Source organism: Octodon degus, unplaced genomic scaffold (genome assembly GCF_000260255.1).
Source record: "Octodon degus isolate 3935 unplaced genomic scaffold, OctDeg1.0 scaffold00051, whole genome shotgun sequence".
NCBI lineage: Eukaryota > Metazoa > Chordata > Mammalia > Rodentia > Octodontidae > Octodon > Octodon degus.
The window spans coordinates 10,929,000-10,945,073 of NW_004524627.1; the positions used below are offsets into that span (position 1 = coordinate 10,929,000).

Below are 16,074 nucleotides of genomic sequence, written 5' to 3' on the forward strand. Positions count from 1 at the left end.
TATGTTGGTGGTAGTCTCATAGGAATTACATTAAATCTATACAACAATTTTGGGAGTATGGCTATCTGCACGATGTTGGTTCTTCCTATCCAGGAGCACAGAATATCTTTCCATTTTCTGAAATCTTCTGCGATCTCTTTTTTCAAAATACTGTAATTTTCTGTGAAAAGATCTTTGATTTCTTTAGTTAGATGAATTCTGAGGTATTTCATTTTCCTCGGTGCTATTGTAAAAGGTATTGTCTCTAATTTCCCTCTCAGTGTGTTTGTTATCTGTGTAGAGGAATGCTGTTGACTTTTGGGTATTGATTTTACATCCTGCTATGCTACTGAATTTGTCTATCAAATCTAGGAGTTTCTTAGTAGAGTTTTTTGGGTCTTCCAAATAAAGTATCATGTCATCTGCAAATAATGATAGTTTCACTTCTTCTTTACCTATTCTTACTCCTTTTATTTCTCCCTCTTGTCTAATGACTCTAGCTAATGATTCCAGAACTATATTGAAGAGGAGGAGTGATAGAGGACATCCTTGTCTTGTACCTGATTTGAGAGTAAAAGATTTCAGTTTTTCCCCATTGAGAATTATATTAGCCATTGAGTTGTCATAGATGGCTTTTAACAGATTGAAGTAGAGGCCTTCTATTCCAATTTTCTGTAGCACTTTGAACACGTATGAGTGTTGGACTTTGTCAAAAGCCTTTTCTGCATCAATTGAAATGATCATGTGGTTTTTAATTTTTGCTCTGTTGATATAGCGTATTACATTTATAGATTTTCGAATATTGAACCATCCTGCATCCCTGGGACGAATCCTACCTGGTCATGGTGTATGATCTTCTTGATGATTTGCTGTATTCTATTTGCTAGGATTTTATTGAGGATTTTTGCATCTATGTTCATGAGGGAGATTGGCCTGTAGTTCTCTTTCTTAGTTGTGTCTTTCCCTGGTTTTGGTAACAGCATAATACTTGCCTCCCGGAATGATTTTGGGAGAACTCTTTCCTTTTCAATTTCCCTGAAGAGTTTGAGGAGTGTAGGAATTATATCTTCTATGAAGTTCTTGTAGAATTCAGCTGTGAATCCATCAGGACCTGGACTTTTCTTTGTTGGCAGGCTCTTTATTACATTCCATATTTCAATGGCTGTTATTGGGTTATTGAGAGTTGTTATATCTTCTTGATTCAGTTTTGGTAATTTGTACCTATCTAGAAATCTGTCCATTTAGAAGTCTGTGGCTTCTATTCTGTGAGCGTAAAGATTATTAAAGTAGCTATTGATAATCTTCTGAATTTCTACTGGGTCTGTAGTAGTTACACCCTTTTCATTCTTTATTGCTTGTATTTGAATTTTTTCTTTCCTCTTTTTGATGAGGTTGGCTAGGGGCTTATCAATTTTATTTAATCTTTCAAAGAACCAGCTTTTTGATTTGTTAATTTTTGAACTGTTTTCTTCATCTCAATTGAATTAATTTCTGCTCTAATCTTTATGATTTCTTCCCATCTTTGGGCTCTGGGTTTAGTTTGTTCTTCCTTTTCTAGATGTCAAAGGTGCAGCATTAGGGTGTTTATTGGGTCCTGTTTTGTTTTCCTAATGTGTGAGTTCACAGCTATGAATTTCCCTCTGAGAACTGCTTTCATCGCTTCCCATAAATTACATTAAGCTTGAATTTTCATTGAATTGTAGATATTGTTGAATTTCTAGTTTAATTTCATCTGTAACCCATTGATTGCTGAGTAGGGTGTTAATTTCCATGTATTTGGCGGGTTTTTCTGGTTTCTTTTGTTATTTATTTCCAGTTTCATTGCATTGTGGTCAGATAATATGCATGAGATAATTTCTGTTTTCTTGCATATACTTAAGCATGACCTGTGTACTAGAATGTGATCTTTTTTAGAAAATGATCCGTGTGCAGCTGAAAAAAAATGTGTATTCCGCTGTGGTTGGGTGGAACACTCTGTGTATGTCGACCAAGTCCATTTGTTCCAAGCTCTGGTTCCGTTGTGCTACTTCTTTGCTAATTTTTTGTCTGGTTGATCTATCTATTTTGGGATAAGGGGGTGTTAAGGTCTCCTGTTAAGATCGTTGTATTGGATATTAGATTTTTCATGTCAATTAAAGTTTGTCTTATATACTTGGGTGCTCCTGTGTTTGGTGCATGCATATTTATGATTGTTATTTCTTCCTCTTGAATTTTTCCTGTAACTAGTATATAGTGGCCTTCTTTATTTCGTTTGATCATTCTTGGTTTGAAGTTGAGACTGTCTAAGATGAAGATTGCTACCCCTGCTTTTTTCCGAAGTGCTGGGGCATGTAGCATTGTTTTCCATCCTTTGACCTCCAGCCTGTGAGTTTCTTTATGAGTTAAATGTGTTTCTTGTATGCAACATATTGTTGGGTTTTGTTTCCTAATCCACTGTGCCAATCTATTTCTCTTAATTGGTGAATTACTTCTGCCCATATTTTTTTTATATCATTTGTATTTACTCCTTCATTCTCATTGATGCCTATTAGTCTCACATTGTTCATCTTTGCATCGTCTTATAGGTGATGAATTATTTTTTCCTGCATCCTGTATCTTCTTTTTTAGATTTTGTTCATTGTTAATGAATGGCAACACAACTGATATTGTGTGTCAATTTTGTATCCTACAACTTTGATGAATTTATTCCTTAATTGTATTTTTTTATGGAATATGTAGAGTTTCTACATGTAATATTTGTAAACAGATCATTTTACTTTTCAGTTTAGATGTCTTTTAATTCTTTTTGCCCAACTTCTCTGGCTAGGATATCTGTTACTGTGTTGAATGAAGGTGGTAAAAATAAAATAAAGTTGGTAAAAGTGGGCACCCTTTCTTTCTGATCTTAAAATTTTTTGATAATTTTGTCATTAACTATCACCTTTTCTGTGGGAATTATGATATATGGCCTTTATTATGTTGAGAGAGATTCTTTCTATTCCTAATTAAAGTATTTTTTCATTGAAGGGTATAGATTTGTCCAAGGCATTTTGTACATCAGTTGAAGTATTCACATGGTGACTTTAACTTTTATTATTTTATTAAAGTCTAATATGTACACAGAAGTACATACAAAATCAGTGTGCAGGTCAGGTAATTATTCAATAATGACCATGTAATAGCCTCATAGATCAGAATATAGAACAATATCAGCACCCTAGAAACTGCTTTATGTCTCTTTTGTCCCATGGGCAATCACTGTCCTGACATAGCAATATAATTGTTTTTATATTTTCCACTTTTTATAAACTTATACATTATGTATTGTTCTTTTTTTCATTGAGCTATGTGAAATTTGTGCACGCTATTCCCTGTATCATTAGTTCTTTAAGTTTCATTGTTGTATATGGTCCATTTGTTGAATTAGCCAAAATTTATTAACAAGAGGCATTAAGTTTGTGAATGCTTTCAGGCTGTTAACAAACTACACTCCAATGACCTTTTGGTCCACATGTGTGTGTATTTATTGTTGAAATGTTCTAGGAATTTAATATTTTAGTATACATCCCAAGTAGAAGTGAGCATTACTAGGGATATAATAGCTAGATCATAACTGAGTGTGCATTTGTTCAACTTTGGTAGATAATATAAAGCTTTCCAAAGTGATTTTATGAGTTTCATTTCAACTCCATATGAATTTACCTGTTACTCCATAGCCTTACTACCTCCTGATACTGTCTTTTCATTTTTATTAGCATAGTGAGTACATGGTAATATATCATTTTTTCTAAATTAAGCTTTTCCTAATTAACTTTGAGAATCTTTTTATATTTTATTGGCTTCTTGAATTTCTATTTTTATGAAGAGTATATACATGTCTTTTTTTTTGCTGTTTTTAAAAAGTCAGTTTGTAGGCAGCCTATATATATTCTACACATGTACTTTTTAGTTATGTTGTAAATATCATCATTTAATGTGTGCCTTGCATTTTCTTTTCTTTTTTTATTTAATGAAAAAGAAGTAGCAATGAGACAGTTTCAAAACAGGTTAGTAGGACAGTTTCAGTAATTAATACGTTGCATATTGTTGTCTTCGTAGTATTCAGAGTACAAGATGCAGACATGGTGTCTTTTTTAAAAATTTTATTTATTTATTTGTTTATTTTCAAACCAAATTGGTAGGACAGTTTCAATAATTAACACATTGCATACATTCTTCCTAGTAGTTAATTGCTGTATAAGATATGATGTCTTTCCTAAACACTATTAGTACAAATCTTTCTTCTCATTGAACTAAGAGAAAGTAGCTGTATATCATCCTATTTTTACATTTTACTTTCTTAAAGATATTCTTAAGTGTAGTTCTTAATTGTAATGAATTCCCGTGTATTATTTTTCCTTTATATGATTTAAGAAATATATGTTGCATATTGTTTAACAAATCTTTTTCTGTCCCTTCATGACAAAAACATTTTTCAGCAATATCTTTTGAAAATATCTTTTGTTTGCCTTTGATATTCATATCTATAGTCTGACTGGAATTATATTTTTTAACAATTTGAAAGAAAAATTTTAGATTTTACCAAATAGTTGCAGCAATTATACAAAGATACTCAGGTTTTCTTCAGATTCCTGAAATGCCAAGTTTTACTGCATTGTTATATAGATAAATGCCTATATAAATAAGGTTACTGATACACTGGAGCCATCTTTGTGTATAAAATTTGATCAAGATTTACAAACTTGCTCGTCAGTTTGTAAGCCATGTTGTGAGTTACAGAGTAAAGCACTTTTACTTACTTTTAGCTTGAAATGGGTCTTGGGTAGGTTATTTACGTCCTCAAAGTTAGCAGTACAGTACAAGCCATTCCTATTCTTTTCTTCTTTTTTGTATACATCAGATACTCCATCATAAAAATAAAAATGCTTAATAAAAACTAAGAAGCTGTTCATGGTCACAAAATAAGATGAGAATATAGAAAGGGCGTGGTTATGTTGACAGGTAGTTCTTTTAGAAAAGTCTCATCAATTAAAAGTACTCCACGTCCTTATTGCGCTAAACAAAGAATTGGATAAGAAAAGCCCAAAATGATGCCAGCAGTTTTATTTGAAAAGTGAGGGGAGAGGGGCCGGTGAGATGGCTCAGCAGACCAACATGCCTGCTTAGTCAAGCTTGGGCAGGCACAGGAGCTGTGGTTAGATCCCCAGCACCACATGCCACTCCAGCCCCACCCCAAGGGTGGGCTGAGCTGGCAAGAATCCAGGCATAGAGGTGACACCTGTAATCCCAGCACTGGGGAGGCAGAAAGCAGGAGGATCACCACAAATCTGAGCTGTGCAGTGAGACTCTGCAACAACCAAATACATTAGAGAGAGAGAGAGAGAGAGAGAGAGAGAGAGAGAGAGAGAGGAAGAAGAAGAGGAGGAGGCGGCGGAGGAGGAGGAGGAAGAAGGGGAGGAGGAGAGGGGAGAGGAGGGGAGGGGAGGGAAGTGGAGGGGAGGGGAGGGGAGGGGAGGAGAAAAGTGATGGGTGAAGCTTTGTAGAGCAAACTTGCATGAAAGAGAAAAGGATAAATTTAAAGAGTGGGCTACCCTGAGGAGTCAAGATAGCAGGCTCCTTTTGGTGTCTTCTCTCTTATGTCATCCACATCTTGTAGAAGCCCATGAGAAGTTCCACATATGGAATCATAGGAATTATTTGACACTGTCCTGGGACCTTGTAACGGCAAGTCACACCCTATTTTCTTAGCCAGCTTTGACATGCTCTAAGGACAGTAGAAGAAAAGGATTGAAAGAGGCTACTGGGAATATCCTCTACCCAAAGAATGAATTTTCATCTTAATAAATGAAACATTGGAGTTGCAGAATTGAAGTTTCCAATGTTAAGCTTAAATAAAATCACCTATTTTGCATATAGTGTGGTAGGTATGATCAGGCAAGAAACTGTTTCATAGATAAAGCTGGTGTGTTGTAGATTCTAAAAATAATATAATTAAAGATAATACTTTAAGTGAAATGGTAACATTAAAATTACATGTGACTCCATACTCAGTTTCTCTAATAGCACACCATTCTGGTACAGTTAATTTGGAGATTTAAAAATCTGTATATGAGACTGGGTGTGGTGGTGCGCGCGCATGTAATCCCAGCTGTTGGGAGTCTATAAACAGGCAGATCAGTACAAGTCTGATCTAGTAGTGAAACCCTGAACACCCTGTAGACCCTTCCATAAAATAAAATAAAATAAAATAAAATAAAATAAAATAAAATAAAATAAAATAGTCTGTATATGTTCAAAGCTTCCAGTCCATCTCTTAAAAGCAAACTACAACTGAATATTCAGCATTATGTTCTAAAATTTAAGTAGAAACAATGACCTGCAGTTTTAGTTAAATGTACTGTACGGAATGTTAAAAATAGAGTACAGTGACAAGAATAGCTTAATAGATTATATTGTTTAAAGGTTAAATAGATTATTAATTTAGAAAAATGATCAAATGGGGTGGTATAGGACTAAAGTTACAATTATTTGGAAGGCAGAGCCAGAAGAATTACTCAAGCCCAGGAGTTTGGGGCCAAAAGGGCTAACAGTGTGACTATATCTTTTAATTTTTTTTTTTTTTTCCGGACAAGGATGAGGACAAGGAGGAAGAGGTCAAATGGGGAAGGGGCAGAAGACAGGAAGGGGAGAGGAGAGGAGAGGAGAGGAGAGGAAAGTTTATAAAGACTCTTTAATCTGGGTTGGCTTCCTGAAAATGTTTCTTACACTGAATTGTGTGAGATGTAATAGGAAAAATGATACATTGATTCTTATTTTAAAATTCTTTGTTCTGCATCAGGATATTAGACATAATTTAAAGAACTCAGCAATTTTGCATATAAATATAACTACTATATAATATATGTGTGTTGATATTCTGTTTCAAACCAAATAACAACAAAAAAAAGGTAAAAGAATAAAACCAGATGACCAAGTAATGTAACAGTTTAGCAGTTAAAACCTGAAGGTTCTTATCCTAATCCTGAGCAAATGTTGAGCTACTTTGCTTTTGTCTGAGGAATCAGTTTACTGCCTTGAGGCAAGTATGGTGATGAGGGTAATTTGGTCTTCATAATCATCTTGTTTGCCCTTAGAAAAGAGCAAGTGGTCAATTTGCCTTGTTTTGTAATTGTCAGTGTCTATCCTGGTGTTGAGATTAAGTAGTAGTGGTGGGTAAACTAAGAAGCATGTAGAGATGAAAGAGATGGATAGACAGACATGGAATTTAAATAGCTGTTTCTGCTGATAAACAAGCTTTAATAGGTCTTACTACTTTTGACAGTTGGTGAGAGATAGATAGATTTTTGTTTTGTTTTGTTTTTATTTTTAAATCAGGAATTGAACTTGGGGCCTTGTACTTGCCAGGCAGGTGCTTATGCCACTGAATATTTTTTGAAAGGTCTGTTAACTGAAAAAAAGTGGTCAACAGTATCCTCCTTTGACAAAAATATCTCTTAAAGAATGAGATAAATCTTGAGTGTATATTAATGTATTTTAAGGATATGTACATAAATGGCTATATATTTTTGTCTTTCAGAGTTGGAGGGTTATCCAGTATATTAATGTCTTATTGATAATGGCAGAACATCCACCTCTGCTGGATACAACTCAGATTTTAAATAGTGATATATCTCTTCTGTCTGCCCCTATTGTAAGTGCAGATGGAACACAACAGGTAAGGAAACTGAAATGTTTATTTATGTGTAGTACACATATATTTTTTCAAAGATTGTAAAATATAAACATCACAATATTTATGTTTTGTTTTGTTAAATGATAAAATAATGAATATTTTTGAAATTGTTCATGAAATGTCTCACTGATAGATTTCTTGTGTTATATTTAGTTGCCACTCAAGTTTTTCCTTTATTAGTCCTTTGATTTTTTAACTAAATCTAATTTTTTACCTTAATAATTATTATAAATCATTTATTCAAATTGTTATGAAATTATAACTTGGTTATGCAATTAAATAACATTATAAAATATAAAACTTCATCTTTTTCCCATCTTTTTCTTTCCATCTTCTTTCCTCACCAGACTCCTGTCCTCTTCTAAAAATCATGTACAAAATTACCGAAAAGGTGCTATGTTCTATTACCCTAATCCAGGGCTTTAAAGATACAGTTATGTGTTCATACTGACTCATTACCCTAGTAAAGTAATCCTGAAACAATGTTTTGCCATAAGCACCTATTATGTGCCAAACAATGTGTCTATTTTCCCACCCCCCTTACATTGTAGGTATTTTAATGATAGGTGAAAAAATGAAGATTAAAGATACAATAAATGATAAGGCAAGGCCAGCCAGATAACTCAGTGAACTAAAGTGCCTGCTTAGGCAGAGCACAGTGGCTGGGGTTTGATCCCCAGCATGCCATGCCAGCCCCACCCCCAGGGTGTGCTGAGATAGGTAATTGAGACTGAGCATGGTGGCGCACACCTCTAATCGTAGCTTTTGGTAGGCTGTTCATGGGCAGATCACTACGAGTCCGAGTGCGATCTACAGAGTGAGACCCTGTAGACGCTATACTAAATATAAATGAATAAATGAATGAATGAAGAGGCAGGGAAGATAAATCAGTGACTTAAGCACATGCCTGACAAGTGCAAAGTCCGGAGTTCGATCCCCAGTACCACAAAAACACAGCTGGGGAAGTAGCTCTGTGGACTAAGCATATAGTCAAACCCTATCAGCACTCATATCCTTAATCCTAGTATTGGACTATAAACCAATCCAAATATCACATCCTAAGCCCCACCTATGACTGCATGAGGCTTGACTTTCATGGTCCAGCATATGCCTGGCAAGCACAAGGCCCCAGGTTCAATCCCTGGCACTACATGCTGTACCAGCCAAAGAAACCAGCCATGGTGGTGCACCCCTGCAATCCCAGTGCTGGGGAAGTTGATATAGGAGGATCACTTGAGTCCAAGTTGCGTAGCGAGACCCTGTACCAAATAAAAGATTTTTTAAAAAGTAATCGATGAAAAGAAGGAATAGTATGGGTACCCTGTGATATAACAAGTATTGTGCTGAGAACTGTATGATTTCATTTAATTCTAGTAACAGTCCTGTAAAGTGGTTGTACTTGTCCATTTTGGCAGATAAACAAAATAGGTTTCAGAAAAGTTGAATAACATCATTAAGATTAAACAGAGCTTGTGCATCTGTGCTTGTATTACTCATAATGTCTCCTTTGGAAACAAGAAAAAATTATATTTTGTTATGTCATAAACATAATTTTTATAATTAATGATTATGGGTTTTTTTGTTTTGTTTTGGTTTTTTAACGAGATAAAAGGTCTATTTTGCTATTTAAAATTCAGTAATCTTTGGTTTGGTTTCTAAATGTTTCTGTTTTATGTAACCAAGGCAAAAAGTGTTGTGTCCTGGTTTTAATTTTCACACATACTCAGGTAACTTTAAATGGGAACTTCATTTCACTAATTTGCTTTTCATGGTCAAATTCAAGTCTATTACATTTTTTTTTTTCCTCACAAATATGAAAGCTGTGACTGGTATTCATTTACTTTAGTGAAAGGGGTATCTTCTTTTATCATTTGCGGCCTCAGGCTAATTGGTGGTTTCAAGTTGTTAATAAATCTTTTTTTTTTTTTGGCAGAACCAGGGATTGAACTCAGGCCCTTGCACTTGCCAGGGAAGTGCTTATTCCACTGAGCCATCTCCCCAGCCCCTAAATCTTTTGCATAAAAAAATAAGTACTTGTAGTACATTGATGTAGCTGCTACAGTTGTATATGCCAGGGGAGACAACACTGGAAAGATGTGCCACTGCATTTCCCTCTAAAGACTTCACTTCTTAAGTCACTTTCCTCATTGCTGGGACAAAAAGTCCAGCACCAACAACTTACAAGAGAAGTTTATTTTGGCTCACAGTTTTAATCTATAGTTGGTCAGTTCAAGTCAGGAAGACATGATGAAAAGTTTTGGAAGAGGAAAGCTGCTCACATCATAGCACAGACAGGAACCTTAGAAAAAAGGTGAAGAGGGAGATAAACCATCTCAGTTCATACTCTGAGAGTTAAGGCAAACTCTTCACTGTGACACCCCCCCCCATAAAAATTAAAAACTGCTGACATTGGCACAGGGTAAACCTTTATACATTCCAAAAAGGAGGAATGGGGAATGGAACCAAAACAATACAGGAACCCAGCAGGACAGACATTAAAACTTGGAGCATTGTGCTCAGCACCAAAGCAAACTGTAGCAAAATGGTAACTTCAAAGACCTAGAGTGGCCTGATAGGGTTTGTATCTAGATATACCCCCAGAGCCTCATGCAGTCACAGGTGGGTCTTAGGATGTGATATTTGGATTGATTTATAGTCCAATACTAGGATTAAGGATATGAGTGCTGCCTACCCTATGGATCAGGTAGCCTGGATAAGATATAAAGAACAAAAAGCTGTGGCTGATTGCTTGCTTGCTTTCGTTATCCTTTGCCTTGCATGAATGTTTCTTCTGTAATGCTCCTCTGCTATGCACCCTGCCTTAAAGCCAGCCAACAATGAACTGACACCTCTACAAATTGTGAGCTAAATAAACTTTTCCTTCTTTAACTTTGGGTGTCAGGTATTTTGTCTCAGCAGTGAGAAGAGAAACTAAGACCTGCCTACCCCCAGGACTGCCAAGTGCAGCCCTTCACACTTGGGCTGATTTTGGTCACTGACTGCGGCCTTCCTCCTTAGCCATTTTACATTCTACATCTCCAGCTTCCTGTGGTCTTCACTACACTTTCAGCATTATGTAGTTCCCTCTCAGGAGAGCACTACCTCACCTCTCATGTCTTCTGAAATCTGAGTGGAAGCCTTTCTGACATCACAACTCTCATTTTCATTCTGCATGCCTACAAAACCAGCAGCATGTAGATGATACCAGGGTCTGCTGTCAACTCAAATAGTATCCTGGCCCCCTTGCATCATGACTGTGGAGGCCTCCATATGCCTAGATGACAGCACTGAACTTGAATCCCAGCAAACTCAATTCTGTAGTTCAGTGATAAACCTTTTAGAGCTTTAAATGATATAAGCAGCATGCTGCAGTATTCTGTAAGTTCACTGCCACTGTGCTAGTCAGTTCTTTTTGAGCAGAGCACCCATGTGCTCACATCACAAAGAAAAGTCACTTTTGCAAGGTGAAAGATAGGGTCTTGCTATTTCCTAGAATCCCCTCAAGACATCTTCATTGTCCTGATATGAGGTACCTGGCTTCTCTTTAATGCTAATCTTTTTAGCAACCGTGATTTCCTGTTCTCCAGATTTGTAAGCATTTCCCTCCAGAAGAAACTAAAGACTTCAAATGGTTCTTTTGTGTCTTTTTTTAGGATAAAGCTGACTGAAACCCACTAGTAGTATGTATCTATGCCACAGCTTAACTATTAGTCTGCTTTGAAATTTTCTCTTTCAGATTAATTCCATATCTCCCTTAATCTCAGTTTTCCTACAAAGTCTCCGTGCAGGAGCAAAAGCACATGTCTGGAGCTCAACTGCCAGTGGACTCTTTGTTCACAACTGAAACCTCCTGAGCATTGTCTTTAGTATCTGCCTTTTTGGTCTTCTGTGTTCTGACCAAAATCTCTTATACAGCTCTGCTTATTAACATTCTAGAGCTGCTACTTCAGTTCAAATTTCCAAATCTTTCCTAATTCTTCCTGTGCACTACTTGCAAAGACTTATGAACCACCTGGGTTACAATCACAATAATGACCCCATTCTCTGGTACCAAAATCAGTCACAGTCACTCTCCTTGTTTCTGGGGAAAATGTAATACCTGCAAAAGTTAAAGGAAAAAAGGGTTATTTTTGGCTCCTACGGGTAAGGAGATACTCTCCTCCAGGTCGCATCCCCAGTAATTCACTTCTTCAAACAGACCCCACTTCCTAAAAGCACATTCAGCTGTGGTACTCATAACCCAGTCACCTTGTAAAAGCCCTGCCTTATGAATGCATGAGGCCTGAGGAGTGAGCACATTGGATATAAACCATAACATGTCTCTTTCCCCTGAAAGGAAATTCTTTTGGCAGAATTTTTTAAAATCTTGAAGGCTCTATGGCTATTTTGTATACACGTATTATACAAAGGGATTAAGGGGGAGGTGAAAAACATTGAAATTCTTAATAGCAGGGAGAGAGCTAAAGATGGGTGGAAAGAGAGCACTAGACTTAGCTCAGAGTTGAATTTGATTTATGTGACATAACCAGATTTTTAAACTTCAAATATGTTTCATTCTCTTAAAAAGTAAGGGCCAGCAAGATGGCTCAGTGGACTAAGTGTCTGCTTAGGCAAACATAGGGTCCAGAGTTCAATCCCTGGCACCACATGCTGCACCAGCCCCGCCCTCAGGCACGCTGAGCTGGCAACTGAGCCCAGGCTTGGTGTCACGCACCTGTAAATCCCAGGGCTGGGAGGCTGAAAACAGGAGTATCACTACGAGTTCAAGCTTCAACAATAAAGAGAATAGAAGTAGCAACAAGTTTGGGATTTGAGGGAACACAAGAGAACTGACTTGACTCTGTTTTTATTTCAAAATGGATGTATAAGTAGAAGTAGTAGAAATATGAACTAGGATTTGCACCCTCACCATGTGTCAGATACTGAGTCAAATGTTACAAATGCATTGTTTCATTTAATTTTCCTAATAGTCTTACAAGTCACTTGAAAATTTCTAAAACTAGGAGTTAAGAAAGATGTTACTTGTTACAAGGTTAAGTAACAGCTTTAAAAGGTAAAAAAAAAAAAAAAGCAACAGGATTTAGAGATTAAGTCTGTAGGATCCTAATCATGTATTACGAAGTGTCAGAATTTTATGGCTAGCAAAACCATAGGAATGAATAAGATTATTTTATTGGTAGAATTTTGAGTTGGTGGGAGACAAGTATTACAATGTGATTTGGGATATAGTACTCAAATAAATATGCCTATGATGCCAAAATGAAACCAGTTTATAATGTACCTTCTCTTGAACATGTTGAAACTGTTTAAAGTCACCTATATGTATCTTATTTCCCCAGGTTTTCCTTTCATCATTTTTGATCACTGTAGACAACTTTGATATAAACCACCTGCCATGGATTATTTTAGAAGTACGGCTTAGGAGGAATACTGTTTTCAGTAAGAGAGCTCAGGTTAAATAAAGACAAGAACTACAACTGGGGGTTTTCAGGGAACAAATACCAGATAGTCCAGTTAATGGCAGTTCTTTGAAAATGAATCTTTATACTGTTCTAAATCTGTTCTGTTCCCTCTGATAAGTACTGTTCTGCTGGTTTTCACTGCTACTGTGGTTTTGAGGCTGTTGGTTTTCAAGGCAACATGAAGGTTGGGAGACGGAGTAGGGAGTATGAATCCTGTTCATACCAGGATTCTAATGTTACTCTTGAATGGATTGTTGCAAGTTAATTAACCCTGGTTAATTTCCAGAGTTCTGAAATATCTGGTTTGACTATTTTTACTTGCTATTATGGAAAAATCAGTTTGAAAGATTTATACTTCACTATTCCCAGTATCATCCAAAAAAGAGGTTTTAATGGGTAAAAATGTAAAATTATCAGAGAGTAGGTTTTATTCTGTATGAAATACAGAATTTTTCTCATATTATTTTAAATTTCTTTTTATTGATGTCTAAACTTTGGAGTACAAAGTATCTGTTAGCTACCAGCATCTTCAGTGTAATCATTTCCTGTCTCAAATAAATACATCATTGTATTTATGACACATAGTAAAATTATGTTCAAACCTGATGGATGAATAGTCCTATAAAGAAGAGTTTATTTGGTTGTGTTTGTTGTTTTTTCACCTGACTTACCTCTTTACTTTAGAATAAATAAACCACTTCATATTCACTAAATTTCCCTACCTTGGTGCCTGAGTCTTTTCTGTAGATAGGTACTCTTTCGTGCACAGCAGGTTCTTTGTTTGGATACTTGATTGAGCGTTGTCTCCAAAATACTCAGAGCCTTTTGTCCAGAGGAAACTGACAAGGCAGAACAAGAAAAAGTAAAAGCACTTCTCCCTTTCTACACCACCTAAGATCCTAAAAGATAATTTCTGAGATTAGATTTTACCTAATGCTTTTGCTGCTCCTTCTTCTTCTTCTTTTTTTTTTTTTTTAATGTATTTTAGCAAGGGTCTACAGGGTCTCACTATATAGATCAGACTCATAGTGATCTGCCTGCATTCAGCCTTCCAAGAGCTGGGATTACAGGTGTGGGCCACCACGCCCAGTCTCAATCACCTGTCTCAGCACACTTCAGGGGCGGGGCCCACACAGCATGCCAGGGATCAAACCCAGGCCACTGTGTCTGCCTAAGCAGGTGCTTTAATCTACTGAGCTATTTGGCCGGCCTTTTGCTTTTGCTTCTTTACCTTCATGAAAGCTATATTTGGTTTAATTGGGGACAAAAAAGAAGGAACATTTTCACTAATATCAGAATAAATTAAATATGATTAATACTAACATGTGCATTTTAAACATCTTATAGCATACATACCAAACAATAAACATTCTGTAAGCCTTAGGGGTGGGATTACTGAGACTTTAAATAATACTTCAGGTCTTTGTGCCCTAAAATTTTAATCTAGACCCTCAATTACAGAGTTTACATCTGAAAGTAGTTTTCTTATAATGGTTCTTTAGCTTTGCCTGGCAAATAAAATATTTTTTCATTCAATTCCCCACCCTTAGAAGTTTTTGAAAGGCTAAAATAAAAACATTAAACCAATCTGTCCTTTCTCATTGAGGTTTGTTCCTCCTATACACCAACAGAATGCTACTTTCTAAGCAGTATTGGCATGAGAAATTCAGATGCTTTTTTAAAAAAAATAGTGTAATTTATTCTTTGCTTAGACACGGCAGTCTTGCATACCCCCAGTGGTACTGGAGACTTTGTATTAGAGAGTTACAGCCTTTTTTACTTTGAGATGTGGTTCTCGCTGAATTACCAAAATGCTAAGGCTGAGCTCAAACTTGTGATCCTCTTGGTTCAGCCTCCCAGAGCGCTTAGATCACATACAGCTTCAAGGTTCTCATTCTTACAGGATTTCTCTGTATGGAATAGTATATTGTTTGTGCTATAGGAAATATCTTAAATTTAGTAAATGGTTAGCTCTCTGAGGAAACAAATATCTTTGACTCCTCTCCAGATGAATTTTAAGTGCATTTGAGAACTAAATAGAAGCAATTAAATTGTCTAAAAATTAGAAGAAAATAAAGGTAGTATGTATCAAACCTAGATCATTGTTGTCCAATGGACTATAATGTAAACCAAAAAAAAAATTTAAAATTTATTAGTAGCCACCTTAAAAACTTGAAAATGGGCAAAATTAGTTTTAATGTTTTATTTAACCTACTAAGCCCTGAATTATCTTTATTTTTTAAAAGTCAGTATATGAATTATAAGGAATAAAAACAGAAAAGGCAAAAAACAAAGCCATTTCAAGTTATAAGGACAGCTTGGATGTGTCCTTCAAGGTCATGTGTGTACACACACATGCCATTTTTTTTATTTTTTAAAGAGAGTACAGGGCTGGCCAGATAGCTCAGTGGATTAAAGCACCTGCTGAGGCAGACACAGAGATTGGGATTAGATTCCCATACGAGGCCCGACCCCCAGGGCACGCTGAGACTGGGTGTAGAGGTGCATGCCTATAATCCCAACTCTTGGGAGGCTGAAAACAAGAGGATCACTATGAGTTGAATCTGTGTACTGCGACCTGTAGACGCTATACTAAATACATAAAATAAATAAATAAATGATAGTATTAAAACAGAAAAATTACAAATGATAGAGTTTCACTAAACAAAATAATATGAATTTCGTAGTATTTGTTGCATTGCATAGTATTGTCTTCACATTAGTTGTTCATATTACCAGATATATGCATGTAAAATTGGAAGAAAGAAATGTGTAAGAATTTAAGAGAAAGGGTTTCAACAATTGAGAATAAAAGACAAAACAAATTAAGCATCAACTGCTCCTTTCCACAAACCAGCAGAAATCCATAGTACAGTTGTAGAAACCATCCTTGCTTACATAAATCTCTTTCCCCTACTCCCT

The 16,074-nt window shown here is 36.0% G+C and overlaps 1 protein-coding gene across 5 annotated transcripts in view; it reads left to right on the forward strand.

Annotated features, from left to right (window-relative positions):
- The window catches only part of Fndc3a (fibronectin type III domain containing 3A), a 143,146-nt gene that overhangs the window by 23,340 nt on the left and 103,732 nt on the right, over positions 1-16,074 (forward strand). For all 5 annotated transcript variants that reach the window (XM_023717208.1, XM_004633092.2, XM_023717207.1 and 2 more), the window contains exon 2: positions 7,535-7,672. In XM_023717208.1, the coding sequence (XP_023572976.1) occupies positions 7,574-7,672 (99 nt within the window). In that variant the 5' untranslated portion in view covers positions 7,535-7,573. The remainder of the gene's footprint in view (positions 1-7,534; positions 7,673-16,074) is intronic.